Source organism: Geotrypetes seraphini, chromosome 5 (assembly GCF_902459505.1).
Source record: "Geotrypetes seraphini chromosome 5, aGeoSer1.1, whole genome shotgun sequence".
Taxonomy (NCBI): Eukaryota; Metazoa; Chordata; class Amphibia; order Gymnophiona; family Dermophiidae; genus Geotrypetes; species Geotrypetes seraphini.
Window position 1 is genome coordinate 13,980,938 of NC_047088.1, and position 19,830 is coordinate 14,000,767.

General features: G+C 41.4%; 1 protein-coding gene across 3 annotated transcripts in view; it reads left to right on the top strand.

Moving 5' to 3' along the window:
- Positions 1–19,830, top strand: part of CHIC1 (cysteine rich hydrophobic domain 1) — a 78,643-nt gene that overhangs the window by 20,899 nt on the left and 37,914 nt on the right. For 2 of the 3 annotated variants that reach the window (XM_033945613.1, XM_033945615.1), the window contains exons 3-5: positions 705–860; positions 12,930–12,986; positions 13,223–13,282. In XM_033945613.1, the coding sequence (XP_033801504.1) occupies positions 705–860; positions 12,930–12,986; positions 13,223–13,282 (273 nt within the window). Of the gene's footprint in view, positions 1–704; positions 861–12,929; positions 12,987–13,222; positions 13,283–17,622; positions 17,917–19,830 lie in introns of all 3 variants that reach the window. The other variant, XM_033945614.1, reaches the window with a different exon arrangement.

Genomic DNA, 19,830 nt, shown 5'->3' on the forward strand with positions numbered 1-19,830 from the left:
GTCATTCAGGCCCTGATTCTATAAAATCTTCCTAAAGTTAGGTGCTGATAGCGACACCTACTTTTGATTGTCCAGTAGGCTTAATCAGTGCTGATATTGGCACGACACCTCACAATTACTTCCCGACTGTCAGCCAGTATGTTAAGAGTAAAACTCCTGGCAGAATTCTGTGCAACTGCAATGCAGAATTCCCCAGGCAAGCCTATGATCTGCGCAGAATCAGCACTCCCTTCTCTGTGGCCCGAGGCTTTGGCACGCCCCTCTATGCAGCCCAAATCACTGCTGGCACATCTTCAAGCAGCCTGCATGGGCTCTGTAGGCTTCCCTGTACTGCGCTCTCGCCCTAGACGATGTCACTTCCTCTTTCTTCACAGGCAGGACCATGGTAGAAGGAAGCCTGCATGGCTGGTAGCAGGTTGCCAGTAATTGGAATCGGCGTTGCTGAGATAGAATTGGGGAGCGAGTGAGATTGTGAGCCCATTGGGCCAGAGAGAGAAACTTAAAGTACACGATTAGACTTTTCAATTTAATTGTTTTGTGAAATTGTAACCCTTTCTGAGTTCTATGGAGGAGGACAGGATATAAATCCAAAAAAATAAGCTTCCCAATGTGGCTGAAGTAATTCTTCTGTGGTATTATCCATGTATACTTTGAGCTGAGAATACTTAGTGCACACCAGTGAAGTCTGTTCTCCATTGTTTCAGGTCGCTCCAGAAGAGTTTAAGACCAGCATTGGCCGCGTGAATGCGTGTTTGAAAAAGAATCTCCCGGTCAATGTAAAATGGTTACTCTGTGGCTGCCTTTGCTGCTGTTGCACATTGGGCTGCAGCCTATGGCCTGTTGTTTGTTTAAACAAAAGAGTAAGTACAAATTGTATAGTTTTATAATGAGACAATATATGACTGCTGTTAATGTTATAAAGCTGGGTCGATGTGTAAAGATTGAGGTAACAAAGCCCTTTTTTTATTAGGACCTTTCCCTTAAATTGATGAACAGAAATCATGGAACAGGGTTCACAGTTGTGTAATTTGCTCAGAAGTGTGTTTTTTCATGGTTGGTAGGCAATATGTATTCAAGCATTCTCAGAAGAAGTTATTTGATATAAACAATAAGTAGTAGCATATCTTGTGATTAATGCAACTTGACTATAGTGTTATTTCTACATATCCAAGTGCATTAACAAGTTAGCGATGCTAACCTTTTTACTGGACTAACAATATATGTGCTGTATTGTATAATTAACTTTCATGAGCGCTGCTGTCTTCATCAGGTCACTGCAAAATAAGCAAAGAACAGTGTGTAACCATACAAATAAATTGTAGATTAGATTATCACATCAATATTTATGGGGGGTTTCTCTAATTTTTGCCCCAACAGGTTCTTCCAGCTCAGAGAACCTGCTTCTGTTAGGATCTGATGCTGTGAACCTTCATTTGACACTGCTTGGGTGGGAAATAGTTTCCTTATTTCATAACTCTGCCTGTTCCATCTACCTAACCCGGTGTCAGGTCAAAACTGCGGAAGAGAAAGGCGCACACCGACAACTGAGCGCAGCGCGGAGGTGTGCGCCGAAGAAAATAACTGTTTTTAGGGGCTCCGACAGGGGGCGTGGGGGGGGAACCCCCCCACTTTACTTTATACAGATTGCGCCGCGTTGTAGGGGGTTGTAACCTAAAAACAGGGAAAAAGTTAAGTTTACAGTATAATGAGGGGGGTTACAACCACCCACAACGCCGCCGCAATCTGTATTAAGTAAAGTGGGGGGCTCCCCAACAACACCCCCCCCCTAAAAACTGTCATTTTCTTCGGTGCGCGCCTCCGTCTTGCGCTCAGTTGTTGGCGCGCGCCTTTGTCTTCCGCGGTTTTGTCTATGAACCACCTAACCCAGCTGTTACAGTAACAGTCCCTTAAGAAGGAGCTAGGGGGCCACCTAATGCCACAGCATCCCCATTCTTTGATTGGCTTGGAAACACCTGCCTTTCATGTTAACCACCCAGAGCAGAGCAGTATTTATTTCCAAGGCAGTAAACCAATGGTCTCCAACTCAAACCCTTTGCAGGGCAACATTTGGGATTTGTAGGTGCTTGGAGGGCCTCAGAAAAAAAATAGTTAATGTCTTATTAAAGAAATGACAATTTATAGCTTATAAATCTTTCCTTTTGGCTAAGTCTCAATAATAATATTGTAATTTATAGCTAAAGAGATATATGATCAAGAAACTGTTTTATTTTACTTTTGTGATTATGATAAACATACCGAGAGCCTCAAAATAATACCCGGCGTGCCGCGAGTTTGAGACCACTGCTGCAAACCAATTCATTTTACTTATACAGACAAATGTCATCATCCTTCCTTTAGCACTAATTGGAAAAACACTGTATCTCTGAAAAGCTTGTTATGAGTGTATTCTGGTAGACCATTAAAAAGGTATCACCTGATGCATCAATCACAGTAATACCTAAGGAAGGGAAGGACTCCTTAGCTACTAATTGTAGATATGTTTTGTTATTAAGTGTTCAAAATTCTTAGCTATAGAATAGAAGGAGGCACAGTTAAATCACCTGGATCATGAGTGATTCATTAGAAATTACTATGGAGTTTTCTGAAATCACTATTGGCAAATCTATCCAGCCTACACATAAAAATGCCCCTAATCACAAATGCAGATGTTTCTAAAATGACCTCTTTAATCTTGTGATCTATTTTTTTTTTTTTTTAAGATCTGCAACCATGTTGAGGTTTTGAAATGGGGAATGGATTCTTATTTCAAAAAAGAAATAATACCGTTGATAGTCCTTTAATAGATCACCTCAAAAACAGTGATACTAGTACATCGTTACTATCGCACTGTTGTTTAATTTTTCATAGCCCATTAGCGCTTCTTAAACAATTATGTAGCATAAGATTTTTTTCTTACTAGTTTATTACACTTCATCTAATTCACCAGACCTCTCTTTTGCAAACTTGTTTATCAAAGATTTCACTTTGGCTGATCCTTAATCCGGAAAAAAACTACTGTTTGTTGGGTAACAGGTGGGAAGTTGATTCCTTTTTTGATTCCCACACTTTTGAACAAACAAATTCAATTAGTCGACTCATTTTGTTACCTTGGAATAATTATTGATTCAGCATTATTTACTTCCCAGATAACAGCTGTGGTAAAATCTGTTTTTTATGGTCTACAGAGACTTAAAGCGATTTTAAATTTTTTTACCAAAGAATCTTTACTGAAACTTTTCTTTGCGTTTATAAATTCAAAATTAGACTATTGTAATGTGATCTATGCAGGTTTACCAAAATCACAACTAAAACGTCTTCTGACATTACAAAATACGGCAGTGAGAATATTGAGTATTGCTTGTAAATACGATCATGTAATGTCACTATTAAAACAATCTCAGAACTTTATGTGCAAAATTAGTACTCGGATAAATATCCACATTCAGAATAGTACTAATTACTCATACTGAAACCTTCTTCCATTAATATAGCTCAATGTATACCGCTATACATATAGCAGCTTTTTTTCCTGACTAAACAGTGCTCCAATCAGCTCATTACTGAAAGCAAGGAAAGCAAATGTCAAAAATACAGTATAATCTCATTATAATGGACTTCAAAGGCCCTGGAAAAATGGTCCATTATATCAAGAATTGCATTCTTTTAAAACTTTATTTAAGTCAACTTGAAACAACGTACAATCAATGAACAACAGTCACTGCACAAGCATATCAGCAACATCAATAACAAAACTCAGCAAAACATTGGTATGGCACGAAATGATTGCAAAACCAGAACACTAAAATATGTTCTAAAGCATTATGTCATACTGTACTGAAAAGAAAAATAATCTGTCATTTTCTTCTGGGCTGCATTTTGATACTATATCACCGGCACGCCACACACTTTGTAGGCGGAGCCTGCATGCCCATTATAGCCGAATAAAACTAAAGCTAAAAGCGGCTCTGGGGACCAAATTGGTTGTCCATTATATCCGAGTCCGTTATATGCGATGATTTTCTGTATGTTTATAAAGGTGCTCGTCTATTAAAGACGAGGTTCCATTATAAGCGAGTATGTTATAACGAGATTATACTGTATATAGATTTCATACATAACTTAATTTACAAAAGCTTTAAAACAGAAAAAAATAGATACAGACCTTAGCATGGCTTCTACTTCATTGCAAATGGAGGTTTGCAACTGCACAATGGTGACCTCATTGTGAGATCATCAAGGTGCACCTACAAGATAGAATGTTACAATTAAAATATGTGCTGAGGAGCTGATTGGAATTTGAACTTATGACCTCTGGAAGAGGAGCACAGGGCTTTTACTTATTGAGCTATAGCAGCTTCCAGGCAGGTGTTTGTAACTGCCCTGTGATATGATAGCTTAGAGATTTGCTAAGGTATCATATCACAAGGCAGTCAGAGATACCTGCCTGGAAACTGCTATAGCTCAATAAGTAAAATCCCTGTGCGCCTCTCCAGAGGTCATGGGTTCAAATCCCAGCACATATTTTAATTGTGCCATTTTACCTTGTAGGTGCACCTTGATGATCATCAAGGTGCAAACCTCCATTTGCAATTAAGTAGAAGCCATGCTAAGGTCTGTATCAGTTTTTTTCTGTTTTTAAGCTTTTGCAAATGAAGTTATGTATGCAATCTATATATTTTTGTCATGTGCTTTCTTTGCTTTCAAGAATGAGCTGATTGGAGCACTGTTTAGTCAGAAAAAAAGGTAGCTTTTTAGCAAGAAAACTAAAGCTATGTTTTTCATGTGCTGTGCTTGAGTTAATGGATCTTTTCCTCAAATTAGCAAATAACATTGCTGATTGTCCACAAAAATAGGTTTTGCATGCAATATATCTGTTTTGATGTGCCCCATTTATGTGGTGCCTTATTAAATGTATTTTGAGCTTAATAAAGCAAAAATAAAAACCCAGAGAGTTATTTAGCAGATCGCATTAAGGACATCCAAACTGTGCCTAAGTTCGGAAGAGCGTCTAAAGAGTGCCTAAGTTCCATCCATAGAACTCAGATATATTTGAAGCCCAAACTAAGCTCAAAAGTAGATTGGTTTTCATTCACCTACAATATAGGCATGCAATGGACGCCCTAGGTCGCTCAGTGATATGTAAATGAATGAAAGGACGCTCAAATTGAGTCATTGCTTAAACCATGCCCATTCCACACCCACGCCTATTGAGTTAGGTGTGAGTTTTAAACCTGGGCGTCCATGAAATTGGCTGCGTCTACATCCTTTGGATGCCTAAGTGCCAATTATTGCTTGTTAAAACTCTTGGCCCATTAACTACTTAGATTGGACGCCTAAAGTATGCCTAACTTTAGGCATACCTTAGGTGCCCTTTATAGAATCAGGGCAAAATGTCTACACACCAACTTCTAGATATTTCAGAGATTTCATCAATTAATTTTCAGCAGCAATCTGGATATTCTTATTTTTGTAGGTGATAGGCATGCATGCTGCTGAATTATTTCTTATGACTCTTGAGTTCCTGAAATCTGAATATAGATTGTCGGTCAAGCCCCTTCCCTTGTTTAAAAGCAGACTGAAAACCCACCTTTTGGATATAGCTTTCAATCCTTAACCCTACTCCTCTGCCCTCCAACCCAGCCAGCTGATTAACCCTTCCCCTTAACTATATCCATGACATCTTTTTTGTCTGTCTTGTCTGTTTAGATTGTAAGCTCTTTTGAGCAGGGGCTGTTTTCTTACTCTTTGTGACTCTGTACAGCGCTGCGTGCGTCTGTTAGCTATAGAAATAATTAATAGTAGTAGTAGTAGTAGTAGTAGATTGCACTTTAAAGCCTGAGGAGTGATGAGCCCACTGTGAAGAGGGAACTGGATATCGTTTTGAATATTAGCAAGTAATCATACTTCCTGTCGGCCAGGTTAAGTAAGAGGGTATGGTAAATTTAAGTTTAGGAAAAACAAAAGGACTTGCTCAACCCTTAATGAATAAACAACTTTGAGAATGTCTATTATCCATTCAGGCATGTGCGTTTATTTTTCCTCTATTTTACACACTGTGCTGATCTGGCTGCGCTAAATCGTTCTAGACCCCTTACACAATACGGCTGTGTGCTTGATTTTTAAAACCTCAAAATTGAGAGAGTCACTCCTATGCTGATGAAGCTTTACTGGTTCTTTGATTTAGCTCATTCTTGGTTTAGTTCCAAATTAAATGTCTAATCTTATGCTTATCCAGTAAAAAAATCATGATAGCTATCCATCTCCCAAAAGAATTGACTTCACTATTTTAATATCAAGTAACGAAAAATGGTTCAATTTATTACCTGTCAACTTAAAACAAATATCTAATTACAAAATATTTTGAAAAATGTTTAAATAACTTCAGAGGTTCTTTTCATGCTGAATGTTTTAATTGTTTTTATTAAAGGTATCAATTTTGTTGGGTATGTCCAATTTCTTAGGTTATAAACCACACTGAGCTTATGGGGTATGTGTGGGTTATAAATGTCCACTGTAATATAATTTTGCTGTACAGTTATACACCTTGGAAACAAGCAGTTGAAAGATTTTAATAGGTTAGTTGAACAAAGCATTGATTTTGATATTACTCCAACCAACAATAGATCTGCAACAAGCTTTTGAAAGTTATCCTCTCTTCATCAGGTCAGTTATACTAGATTGAAATATTACAGATTTATCTAGGCTTTAGGCAGTGGTCTTCACTAATTTTAAGTCGGGGCCACTTTGAACTCAAATGAGCTGAAGGAGAGCTGCTAAAATATCTTCCCATGCAAGGCTGAGACACTACTGACCAGTGTGTGTCAATTACATCTGCTCCACCATCCTGCTTTCAAACTTTTTTATTGAGGGTATATCTTCATCTATTGAGAATGCTTTGTCCCTCAAGCAGGCAGCTTTTTTTTCCCCCATGAGTTTAGGTAGAGAGGCAAAGAAAAGCAGAAAAAAAGCCAGAATGATGATGATCCCCAGGCTTTGCATAACCTATTTCATTAAAAAGGGGTGAGGAGTACTGATTTGTATTGGCGAATACAGATAGCTTAAGACTTCATTGCTACTCCGTCCAGGCTCCAGCATGGTGAGGACAAAGGGGGCTGCCATCTTATCCCTCCTCACCACACCAAGACTTTCAGCCTTGTTGTCGTGGGAAGCCACATCCCCAACCATCCTGGATCATTGGGCCTGACCTTAAAGGGCCGCTAGGCAGGCATCTCCTGTTGGCAAAAGGGGCCCTATGTGCAGCCCTTCATGAGAACTGAGGAGGCCAGGATATACTGCACAACTTCATCATGGAAAATACATACCCTTATCTCCAGGACTAGCGGAACGATTAATGTGCAGTGAGAAGGTACTGGGCATAGCATTCAACAACGTAGTCCCTACTAGAGTGCCCCCCCACCCCCCGATCCAACATAAAGGGTATAAGCCTCTGAGTAGAGTAGCTATACAGATAGCCACTCAAACAATAGACAACATCATAGCACACAGGTTAATAGTGGATATAGGATGAATTGGCAACTCTTATCATGCCTCATGCTAATAGGCCTGTCCTTAGTTAACATAAATGTGGTAGCATGGGCATACAATACCAACTTCATCCCAAGATATATACTCCTTGATTGGGTTCGTAAACCCTCAACTAGAATGACCATAGGCGGGAGCACAAAGCCCCGCCTGGCCAGACCACATCTTTAATGGGAACCCCAAAATTACTGGAAGTGATATTGAGCTGGAGAAGATGGAAACCCTAGTTAACCCACCAATATAAAAGGATGGAACATAAGAACTTACTGCAAATCACCTGCATTGATAAGATTCCTTCAGCCGGGAGCTACATACCAATAGAATAATTAAATGCTCGCGCTGTCTGTCATAAGACTCTTCTCATAAATGACTTGATCACCAATAGCCAAGCAGAAATAATTGCATACCGGAGGACAATCCCCACTTTTGGCAGATCTATTCCCTCCATGATGCATAATGATCCACTCCCACAGAAAATACGAAAGATGTGGGGGCCACCTCCTAGCATATAAATCATTTCTTTCACTAAATCTAGATAGCTGCACAAATCGGGGTTTAGAATATATGTTCTGTAAGATGAGGAACCTTGAATGAGGGAAAGACTTAGGCATACTACTGCTCTATAGACCAGTGTTTCTCAAGTTTCAAGTTTATTCATTTGTTTGATTAAACGCTTAACCAAAGGTACAAAGCGTTGTACAAATAGTAAAAGTAACATAATATACATAATTCATTACAAGACATACAAGGGTAACTACTTTTTAAAGTCACAGGAAACAATAGGGAAGAGGGGGAGAAATACAATTTTAGAGAAAAAGAAAATAAAAGGGAAGTACACAGAGGGATAAGAAGAAAGAGTTTGGTGGCAAAGATAGGGTCAAAGTAGAGAACTGTTAAAATTATATTTTAGTTAAACTGCTTTTAAATTTCTGCAAATCTCAACTTCTTCAAGCCAAGTACTCCCTAACCCTAACAAATACCAATCGAGTATCCCCGTCCAAGCTCCTCCCCTGACTACACCCCCATAATAATAGTACTAATTGTAATGCAATTTCTTCCATCCATTTTTCATATGCACACAATATAATCTTATTAATACATAATGGTAACCATAAAATTAAAAAAAACACAAAGCACACTGTATGTAGAGAAAATATTAATTATAATTTATATTCGGGTTTTTATCCTAGAGGTCAAGGCAATTGACTTTAAAATATGCAATCACCACAAATGACTCAGATGTTATGAAAACAAATTGTATGAAATAGTAAACACTTTCAGTAGTGATGCTGTAATGTCTTGTAGTTTAATTTAAGAACAGCATAGGCTGTTAAATGACTGAAAATGAAGGAAAAAGCCTCAAACAAGGGCCCTCCCACCTCCACCGAAGTGGTTTGCTAAAGGTGATTGAGCGATCACCTCATTGGCAAAAAACCTTCAATGAAATAAAAGCTTTATGTTGTGCTTTACTAATAAAAAAGAGATAGAAGAAAAACTTTTCCACTTGTCTTCAGCTGATCGGTACATCAATGGTGGCTAGCGTTTCACAATCTGGTGCCTCAGGGTGTATCCCCACCGATCAGACTTCTTTCAAATGAGACGCCAGAAATGTCTCCCGCACCTAAAATATGCAATGTCACCTCAGTAACATCTATAGAAAAATAGACAAATATAGTGCAAAATATAGACAGCAGATATAAATTCTCAAAACTGACACATTTTGATCAATAAATTGAAAGTAATCATTTTTCCTACCTTTGTTGTCTGGTAAGTTCATGAGTCTCCAGTTGCACTTCCTTCTGACTGTGCATCCAATATTTCTTTCTTTCTGCATCCTGCGCACTTCCTCTCCTCCGGACCTCATTCCCTTCCACAACCAACATGTCTCTCTGTCCCTCCATGAGTCCAACTTTTCTTCCTCTCCAGCCCCATTGGCAGCATGTCTCCCTCTCTCTCTCTCTCACTGTCCTTTTTTCATTCCCTCCCTTCCTGCAAAGGGAGTGGAGAAAGAGAGAGAAATCCAGGGTGCATCTCTTCTACTCCCTCTGCTGCCACATCCAACATTTCTCCCTCCTTTCCCCCAGTCCAACATCTTTTTCTCTGCCTCCTGCACGCTTCCTCTCCTCTAGTCCTCATTCCCTCCCCCAACCAACATCTCTCTCTCTCTATCTCCCTCCATGAGTTCAACTTTTTACTCTGCCCTCTCCCACTTCCCCTGAGTATGACATTTCTCCTTCCCTCCTTTCTGCCCTCCCCATCCATCTCTCTCTCTCTGCCTCCTGCACACTTCCTCTCCTCCGGGCCTCATTCTCTTCCCCAACAAACATCTCTCTCTGTCCTTCCAGTGAGTCCAATTTTTCTTCCTCTCTCCTCCACCCCTATTGGCAACAAATCTCCCTCCCTCTCTCTCATGTCCATCTATCTTGAAAGATCCAGGCATCTCTCCCACCCCCCCTACTGTTACATCCAACATTTCTCCCACTCTCATCCCCCGTATCATGTGCAGCATTTTTCAGCACTGCCCATAAGCTCCATGTCCATTTCTCCTATCACCCCACTGCTGCACCATGCCACATCTCTCCCTCCATCACTGTTCAACATTCCTCCCCCCCTATCAGTACCTTCAGTTTGTCCCTCTGTTCCCTTTCCACCACCATATCCAACATTTCTCATCCTTCTCTCCCCATGCATCTCTACCTCTCTCCTTTTTCTCTCTATGCCCAATTTTCCTCTTTTTTCCTTTCCCTCTCACTCACATACTGATGCCCAACAATTCTCCCTTTCTATTCCCTCCCTCCTGTCCCAAGTTAGTGCCCCCTTCCTCCCTCCCTTCTGTGTTCCATGTTCATGCCCCCGTTTCTTCTGTGTTGAGTTTGTGCCCCTCCCCCTCCCTGCCTTCCAGTCATTGTCCAAGAATCTTACCCCTCCAATGTCCCAATACACTCCTTCTCCCTCTCCCCCTCCTTTCTCCCTCTGTCCTCTTGTTCAAACCGCACTGCTCCTTCTGCCTTCAGCAGCTTGTTCGGGGGATGCGCAGCAGGCAGCGATTCACATGCTACACGTGGCTGACCCACAAGCCTTACCTCCTATGTCAGCTCTGATGTCGGAGAGAAGGTTTCCAGGTCATCTATGTGCAGCGTGTGAATCGCTGCCTGCTGCACGTCCCCCCTGAAGTCACTGAAGGAAGAATGAGTGAGGAGGTAACTGGGAAAAGCCCCGCTGACCCGGAAGGCTTTCCTCTGACATCAGTTCTGATGGAGGGAAGCCCTGTGGGTTGGCTTTGGGAGGGAGGGAGGAGCAGGGAACCCTGGCAGCGGGTGGGGCAGGAAGCAAGGAGGGATCAGCTTTGATGGACAAGAGGGTGGACAGGGATCTCCAGCAGCGGTTTCAGCGGGTGGGGCGGGCTGCAAGGAAGAATCCCTGGCAATAGTTGCAGCTTAGACGGTCAGGCAGGGAATATCCTCTGTGGCAGCCAGGCTGCGTACCCCCAACAAGCGGCCCACGTATCCCTAAGGGGTTGAAAAACACTGCTATAGACCACCTGGCAATTGGAACACAATAGGAGACAAGGTTCTTAATTAGATCTCACATTGTGCCACAATCTTCCCTAACCTGGTAATCCTGGGAGATCTATTTGTGTGAGTTGCCAAGAAGAGGAAATATGATGTATTCACTTCTGGAAATTCTACTTATTCACACTGTTTTCCTTGCCCAAATTTAATGCAGGTAAGTGTGCACACTGTAGAAGCAACATGGGATTTTAGCCTCATACGTGGAGGGCAGTTTACAGTCAGGTCTTTTTACCCAGGAAAGTTATCCAGTTAATATACTTTGAAATGGAAGGGAATATGTAGAAATCTGACTGGAACCATTATTGGGATAGGAAAATAAGGATGAGATTAGACATGCTTTTTTTGTTTAGCAGCAGCAACTCCAGTAGTGGGAAAGTGAAGGCAATGTTGGATAGACTTCTACGGTCTGTATGTGGCAAGATAAATTGGGATGGGCTGGAGTGGGCAGGGCAGAGATTTTTTTACCATCATCCACCTGACTGTGGACTATAACTTATCTCTACCTTCTGCCTCATAGATCCACTCCATAAACGGTACTGCTTTATCTTCTTCTAATGTACCTTTCCCTAAACCGTTTTCTTAATGCGTCTCCTGTAGCTGCCTTTGTACCGTTCTAAATTATGACTCTTAAAATTGTACTGTAAGTTGTCTTGCACCTATTTAGGCATAGTGCAGCTCAAATCCCAGATTAGATTAGAATAAAATGGCAAGGTCAGGTCAGGAGCAAATATGCATATTTTATACCAGGTCTTGCTTATTTCACTGAGGAAGGGGAAGATGACATTTGACTCTGTGTTTTTATTGTACCTTGCTTAGAACTCGTGTATAATGCAAGTAATACATATTTTAAATAAATCATATAGTGGACCTGTTGGGCTGCCGCGTGAGCGGACTGCTGGGCACAATGGACCTCAGGTCTGACCCAGCAGAGGCATTGCTTATGTTCTTAATTTAGTGAGTGAAATGTAATAATACTGTTGAATTGTTCGATAATGCTTCAGTAATGAATTTAACTTTTGGGCAAACTGGATGGACCATTTACTATGTAGGGCCAGCTTAATCATGGGAGTAGGTGAGGCTTTTGCCCAGGGCACCAGTGATTAAGAGTGCCAAAATACCCAGTCTCTGATTTCACCAGTCTACAGGTTGCCTTTTCTCCCCTCCACTGGTCCAGTTTCTCCCCTTTCTCTCCCTCCTCCCTCTTTCCCAACAGGTCCAGCACTGCTCCCTCACCTCTCACTCCCCTACAATCCTGTAACATTTACATTGGTCGCCACCAAAGGATAATACTTGGCAGATTTCTAAAGTCTGTGCCCCAGAAGCAACAAAGAAAAAGCAGGTATTTTATATTGCATTTAGTATTGTTTAATCATCCAGTCTGTTGGGCAGACTGGCCAAACCATTCATGTCTTTATCTTCTGCCATCTGCTATTTTGGTATGTGAGGAATTAGTGTCGGACAGAGGAAGGGAAAAGAGAGACTGGACCAAGGGGGTGGGGGTGAGGGATGCCAAACCTGCAGGGGGAGGGAGGGAGGTGTCGGAAGCAATTAGATCAGGGTGCTGCCAAAATAAGTTAGCTTAGGGCGTCACTATCCTTGAGCTGGCTCTGCTGCTACATTCTGGTTTTTTCAATCCTTCACTGATTGCTATAGGAAGTCCAAGGTATGGGCTTTTTAAAAATTAGAGCTTCCTCTCCTGGTCTCATTCCTAGTTTTCGTTTTGTTTTTGGCCAGCTGTAAATAAATGTGTGCTACAGACAATTCTGCTTGTGATCCTGATAGATGCTCCATTAAGTCTTTGACTTTCTTCCTCAGACTAGAAGATCAATTCAGAAACTATTAGAATGGGAAAATAACAGATTATATCACAAGGTAAGAGCTTTTTCTATATGATTCTGTTTGTTTTGGTCTAGTAGTTATGAATGCATTGGCTCTAAAAGGGTTTTGAAAAATCGAGCATTATGGTATAGGTTTCCTGCAAACCCACATTTTAAAAACTGCAGGTTCTAAATTGTAGTGTTGTCTTTTACAAGAGATGGGAAAAATTAGTGACATGAATTTTGTTAATAGCATATATTAACACTAGAATGTTTAATGTACTTCCTCAGCTTGGTTTGCACTGGAAGTTGAGTAAAAGAAAATGTGAAACTAGCAATATGATGGAGTATGTAAGTATAATTTTTCTAATTTGTGTTTTGAGCATCTGGCCAGCATTAAAACCTGCTACATTTGAATAGTATTTAATGTTTCTGGAATCTCAGTTGGGAGGGGATAGATTTTAGCTGCACCAAATTTTCACTGTTTTGTCTTAAGTGGACAGTAGCATTGGGGACTCATGATTCTACTCTAAATAATGTGCATTTCTTCTACAACTCCACTCTATTCCTGAACAACTGGGTAGTCAATCCCATCGCACAGGATCTCTTGTAGGAAGCTTCATTTGCCTAATTTTGCTCCTCCTCTCTTATCTCTAGACTGCCTTCCAACTTCCAGTTGTCTTCCTACAAGCGAGACTGTAGGAGCTAGTCTTTTTTGCTTATGTTTATTTTTCTTTCCTTCGGTATATTTTTGCTACTTTGCATGATTTCTTTTTTATACTGCAGAAGATCCCTTAAAGAGACAGCTCTGTCTGCGGGAGATCGCAGACTCTGCTTCCAGAGGATTGGTTGCTTTACAGTACACCCATCTGGACAGCCTGCATTCACAGTTCGGGGCTAGGGGACCGTTCCCTTAGGAGCATAGCTCACCCCAGGTTTGTCCGCTAATGGGTTCAAGCACAGGTTCTGTGGCAGTTTATCCAGGATCGGGACCGACTGTGTTTCTCCACCTGTTTGCGTGCACTGGTTCTGGGAGAGGTGGAGATCTTCAGCCGGTTTGGTGGACTAAGAGGCAGTCAGAATAAACAGGCAGTCCAGGTTCCAGTCTTCTTGAGACAGAGGATCTCCCTGTAAGCTGTTTCAGATTCAATCTTGCCACTCCCAGCATAGCACAATGAGTAACAGGCTGACATCTTGTGAGATTGATTTTGGAGGATCTGGGTGGTTTGGAGGTTAGTCCTATGTCCACTCTACCCCCAAAATCTTAAAATCGCCGTTTTTAAATTTTTCAAGAATGGATTTCCAGGGCCATTTTAGCGCTAAAATAACTCCTGTGGTGGCCATTTTGAATTTCTCAATTTAAATTATTTCCTGATTTGAATTTAAAAGCTTTTATCTGCCTCAAAACATCTCATTTTTGATAGAAAACAGTGGCGGTTAGAGAAGCATCTGTGTGCCACATGGTGCATGAGGGGGAGGTGGTAGTTTGTCTTTAGCCCCCTCTGCTCCTTCGGGGGGTTCTGCTGCACAGTCCTTTTGAGGACCATCCAAAAAGTCCAAATTAGAGCCGGCGAGCAGCTCAAGTGCGTCCCTAGCAATGTGCAGCCGTGATTCAACGTGAAAATCCTATAAAAGCTCAAAACAGGGTCCTCTGGGGCAAGAATTTCCCCGTGACTTTATTAATATGACTTTATTAATTAAGCTTGTTGTGAGGGAGTCAGGGTTTTCCCTCACGAGTAGTGATGTTATGTTGATGGGCAATAGAGGGCGCTGGCCAATTAGTGGGTAAACTACAGGGTCCAGAATGCATTGAGCTTTGTAGCTCAGAGCTCAACCCTCATCCAGCAGGTGGCACTGAACTGCATGAACAGGCTACCCTGCTGAACAGGCTACCCTGCTGAATCATGGGGTGGAACCCAAGCAGGAAGAGCTTCATATGCCTAGTCTGGGATTCATTCTGGGAGGTCCCCGTAAGAGGCCCTAGGAGAGGGTCACCTGTGAGAAGGTGAGAGCCTTCACAAAGAGACTTCCCTGAGCAGAGAAGGCTCAGAAGCCTGGGTTAAGGAGAGCCCCGGGGGAAGCTGAGAAGACTAATAATGATTACTTGGAAGAGCTGGTATGGTGAGTGGTGTTGTGCTTGGCTGGATGAGAAGCCTGCTGAATGTATTGGAAGCTTGGACAGTAAAGGTGCTGGCTAAGGTAAGCCAATTATTATTTGGTTGAGGCTGTCTTCTGAAGAGCCTAACACTACTGTGACAGGAACAGTTAATGTTTGGTGTGGCTGAGGTAAGCCACGCTGGTTTTGAAATTGCTAAGAGCTAATTAACTGATTAAGCACTGAATGAGAATTGATACTGTCTTTAAAACAAACTGTTACACTGGATTAAGAGGCTGAACTTAAAAGTTTTGGTTTCTCTGAGCTTGTGAAGGAACAGACTCAGGTCCTGTACACCAGTGGTTCCCAACCCTGTCCTGGAGGACCATTAGGCCAGTCGGGTTTTCAGGATAGCCATAATGAATATGCATGAGAGAGATCTGCATATAATGGAGGTGCCAGGAATGCAAATCTGCTCCTTGCATATTCATTAGGGTTATCCTGAAAACCCGACTGGCCTGGTGGTCCTCCAGGACAGGGTTGGGAACCACTGCTATACACCAATAAACATGTTCATTATACCTTCAAGAGTGTCTAGAAGTGTATATGGGTATGAATACAAAGAGGGTTGTTAGAAAACCTGACCTGGAGCACTTCAGGTCCTGCAGCTGGCTCATCATTCCCACCCAAAGTTGAGGGACTGCACTGTTATGTCCTGGTTGTTCAGGAATAGAGTGGGTTTGTACAAGAAGGAGAGATTAGGTTCTTACCTTTGCTAATCTTCTTTCTTGTAAATCCACACACTATTGCTGAAGCCCATTCTGGAAGATACTGATTTGCCAGTTTTCTGCCTCAATATGTAGCACCGATAAGTTGGATTTCCTGTTTGTTTGACCAGCCTTATCAAGAATAACATCCACAAATATCTGGCACTTTGCTTCAAGGAAGTATCTCGTTAATGTGCCCCCATACTTTTAGTGTAGGCTGAGTCTCCTTGTTGCATTGTTTCATTGTTTGTTCTGTTCCAAGAAATGTTTGCCTGTTTTTATTATGATGATTATTGATATGAGCAGATTAGACTTGTTTCTCGGGGAGTTTCTCCTTACCCCTCCCCTTTCTCTGTTCTCTACAGGAGTGGCTGTCTGCTTTCACGCACTGGAAGTTAGAGGGCAGTCTAGAGGTAAGGGAGGAGGAGCAAAACTATGCAAACAAAGCTTCCTACAAGAGATCTTGTGAGATGGGATTGACTACCTAGTTGTTCAGGAATAGAGTGTGGGTTTACAAGAAAGATTAGCAAAGGTAAGAATATCTTTCCGTCTTCTCACCAGTAATGGCAACAAATTTACAGGGATTTTACCCAAATAACTAACCAGTAAAGTCAAAAGCTGAAACCTTACTTCCCCTCTAGGTAGGAAAAAATGTCTATGCTGATTCATAAGGGGATGGTAGAACCAACACATCATGATGATTTCATTTTCACCAAGGCTGCTATTAGCAGACAAGAAAACAAGGGTGAAAAATTAAAATACACATTTGCTTCAGCTCAGAATTCCTCAACTACAGAAATATACAGTGCAGTACTCATTTATGATACAGTGCATATATGAGCATTACAAGATGGAGGGTTGGGGGATCCTTCAGTGTCATGACAGGCTTTTCTTCTGTCATACACACTCAGATTTGTTCTCCTCTCTTCATTCCCTCAGGCTCCTCTCCTCCCTCTCATACCCTCTAGATTCAACCTCTCCCTCAATTCATATCCTCCCTTTGCTGGCTCAGCTGTTTTCTTTACCCTTTCTGATTTTCCTTGCTTGTTCCTCCTTTAAGATGATGCTTCCTCTTCATCCAGCAGTGGCAGTGATTGCATTCATGGGGAACAGAGCAGGACCCAATGTTTCCAACCCAGAACTAGTAGGAAGCAGCAGTAGAAATTTCAAATCTCTGGTTTCCTGCTCTGTACTTGTTTCAATCAGCAGGTGTACGTGGCTTTTACACAAGACCTAGGGTTGGAACAGAGTGCCATGACACACTGCTTGAGAACCACTACTTCAGCTATTTCTTTCACTTTGATGTGTCTCCCCTTTTTTGTCTTGGGAGGTAATTTTATAAACTTGTTCCTCATATAAAGTGTCATAAACTTACTTCAGGGGTTGTGTTTGTAAAAGTACTGAAGGTGGCAAGTACATGCATTCTGAGGCAGGGTTGCAATATATGTGGTCTTCATAAAATATGCATACGATACAATTTTTTGGTGTACACTGCCAATACCTCTTCGAAGTTCACAGTAGTTCCCAAACAATGAAATATCTAATATTAGGTGCTTGGAAAACATCCTTAATTAACTGTCAAATGGACTCACAATCTGACTAAAGCACCTGTATAAACAATTGCTTACATACTAAGGATATAAAAAAAGGATAAAGAAAGACCAAATAAATACATAATTACAACCATTTAAGGGTTAAAAAGAAAAACAAAATAACAAAATTGAATCAATAAAAACCAAAAAAGTAATTAAAGTTAAATAAAAATAAGACCCTGTCAGATTAAACTATCCGTATTTCGAATAGTTCAAATTCTAATGTCTTTAAACAAGCTGAGATCGACCCTTTCAACGCTGGCATTGGATGACAGCCGTGGATATGATGTGACAAGGATTTTCCATGCCAGCTCCAGATAGCACAGCCAGAGCACCCATCTCCAGCTAAGATCTGCCTTATACACACAACACCGGAGCAGACAGCCGCTACAGCATCACAGAAAGATAAGGAACGACAGTACAGCAACAGACCTGGGCCCAGCCAGGGCCAGATCCACAAAATCCTCAGCCACAACATCGGAACTGACACCTGTGATCCACCTCCTATCCTCAATACAACATCAGAAACAGGTAAAAAGGGCTGGAGTGTCTAAAATGTACATGTGTGTACTAAAATGCTAACATGACTTCGGTCTAACCACAATTTCTGCCAGCTTACCCTTAGTATTTTGTAGAGAGACACAGGCAGCTCTGTGCCTGTATGAAACAGGCTTCAGTTTATCCTCCAAACTGGGTGATCCGTATAAAATTCCCTTCAATATCTATAAGCAGTTACAAAGTTCACAGTTACTGAAGTACCAGTGGCACTAGACAGCTTCAGGTTTTCAAAGGGAAGCTTATTTTCCTAGCCCTACATACTTTTTAAAAAGTACTTGTGGGTTCAGCAAATGGGCCCAGCTTCACAAGTATTTCCTCTGTCAATGAACTTTAAAGGTTTGCTTTTCTCTGACTACCATTGGATTAAGGGCACCCTTTTGAAGATGTTAACATCCTGCAAAGTTTTGCACTTCCTGATCAGTCTTTCTTAGATTTAACCAGGAAAACATTGTTAGGTGCCATTGATTTGTGTTCGAGTCCTAGCGACTTAATGAATTATAGATCTAAAAATAAATCAGTTTGTGCTAGTCCAGTAAGGTTTTCCAGCATCATCCCCATGGTTGTTTTTGAAAGTGTCAAGTCATCTGGTTGCAGGTCGCCCTCTTCGCCTGGTTCCTTCAATCTTCCCAAAAATGATATCCTCCTCCAATGATCTTTCTCTTCTAACGGTGTGACCAAAGTAAGATAGTTGCAATTTCATCATTTGGGCTTCAAGTGACATAGCCGGTTTGATCACTATTCATACCTATACAGAAGAAAGGTGACGCCAAGAACTGTAACAAACAGTCCGATTGCATTAAAACAGAATGATTGCATTAATTCCACATGCCAGCAAAATATTGCTGAAAATAATACAATGAAGGTTACAATCATATGTTGAGCAAGAACTACCCAAAGTTCAAACTGGTTTCAGAAAAGGTCAAGGAACAAGAGATTACATTGCCAATGTTAGATGGATATTGTAGAAGAGCAAAGAATACCAAAAACCTTCATACTTTGCTTCATCGACCTTCCATAGTGGCAATGTCCCGGTGAAACCTTTCACCATGTTCGTCGCTGACCGCACCAAAATTTACAGGGAAGAAGTCCAAGTGTGAATGTAGAAAGTGCATCTTTAGTGACATGTTGCACTTCATGGTTTTGTATGCTCTGAGAAGTTTGTCAGCCAGGTGAATATAGTTTGGTGCTCTGTAACTGCCAAGAAAATTCTCAACGACATTCTTTAATGCTTTCCAGGCAATTTTCTCTGGCACGACTTAACAGACCTTCAAATCTCTTGTCATTATTGATGTGTCAGATTTGCGGACCGACAAAAATTCCTTCCTTAAGCTTGCCATTAGTTATTAATTATTAATTGCATTAGCCTGAAGAAATTGTAAAAATGTACTTTTTGGTTAAAACAGTATGTGATACGTAATTTTAAATGTGATTTTCATGATCAGCAGCCAAAAATCTGTAAGATACACCTTAAAGTGTTGAAGAAGCAAAACCTTTGTTGTCCAGTGATATAGGAAAACATTCATCTCTATAATTAATATATGTAGTACTGTCTCGGGCGTCCTATACAGAATCTGAACAAAACCCGCCCAAAGTAAACCCGATTCTTTAACCGATGTCCATATTGCAGACGCCGGTTACAGAATCAGGTTTGTTTAGACGTGGCCGCTATACTTAATCACGGCAAGGGATCTCCCTGCTGCGATTAGTATAGCGGCCGTGGCTACGGCTGCCAGTCTCCCCTCCTCCCCCCTAACAATTGCGGCAGGAGGGTGCCCAACCCCTCCTTCCGACAGAACCCACCCTCCCCCGAAGATCGCCGGCAGGAGAGTACCCAACTCCTCCTGCCGGACCCCCTCTCAACGATCCTCCCAAACAAAATGCCCCAAT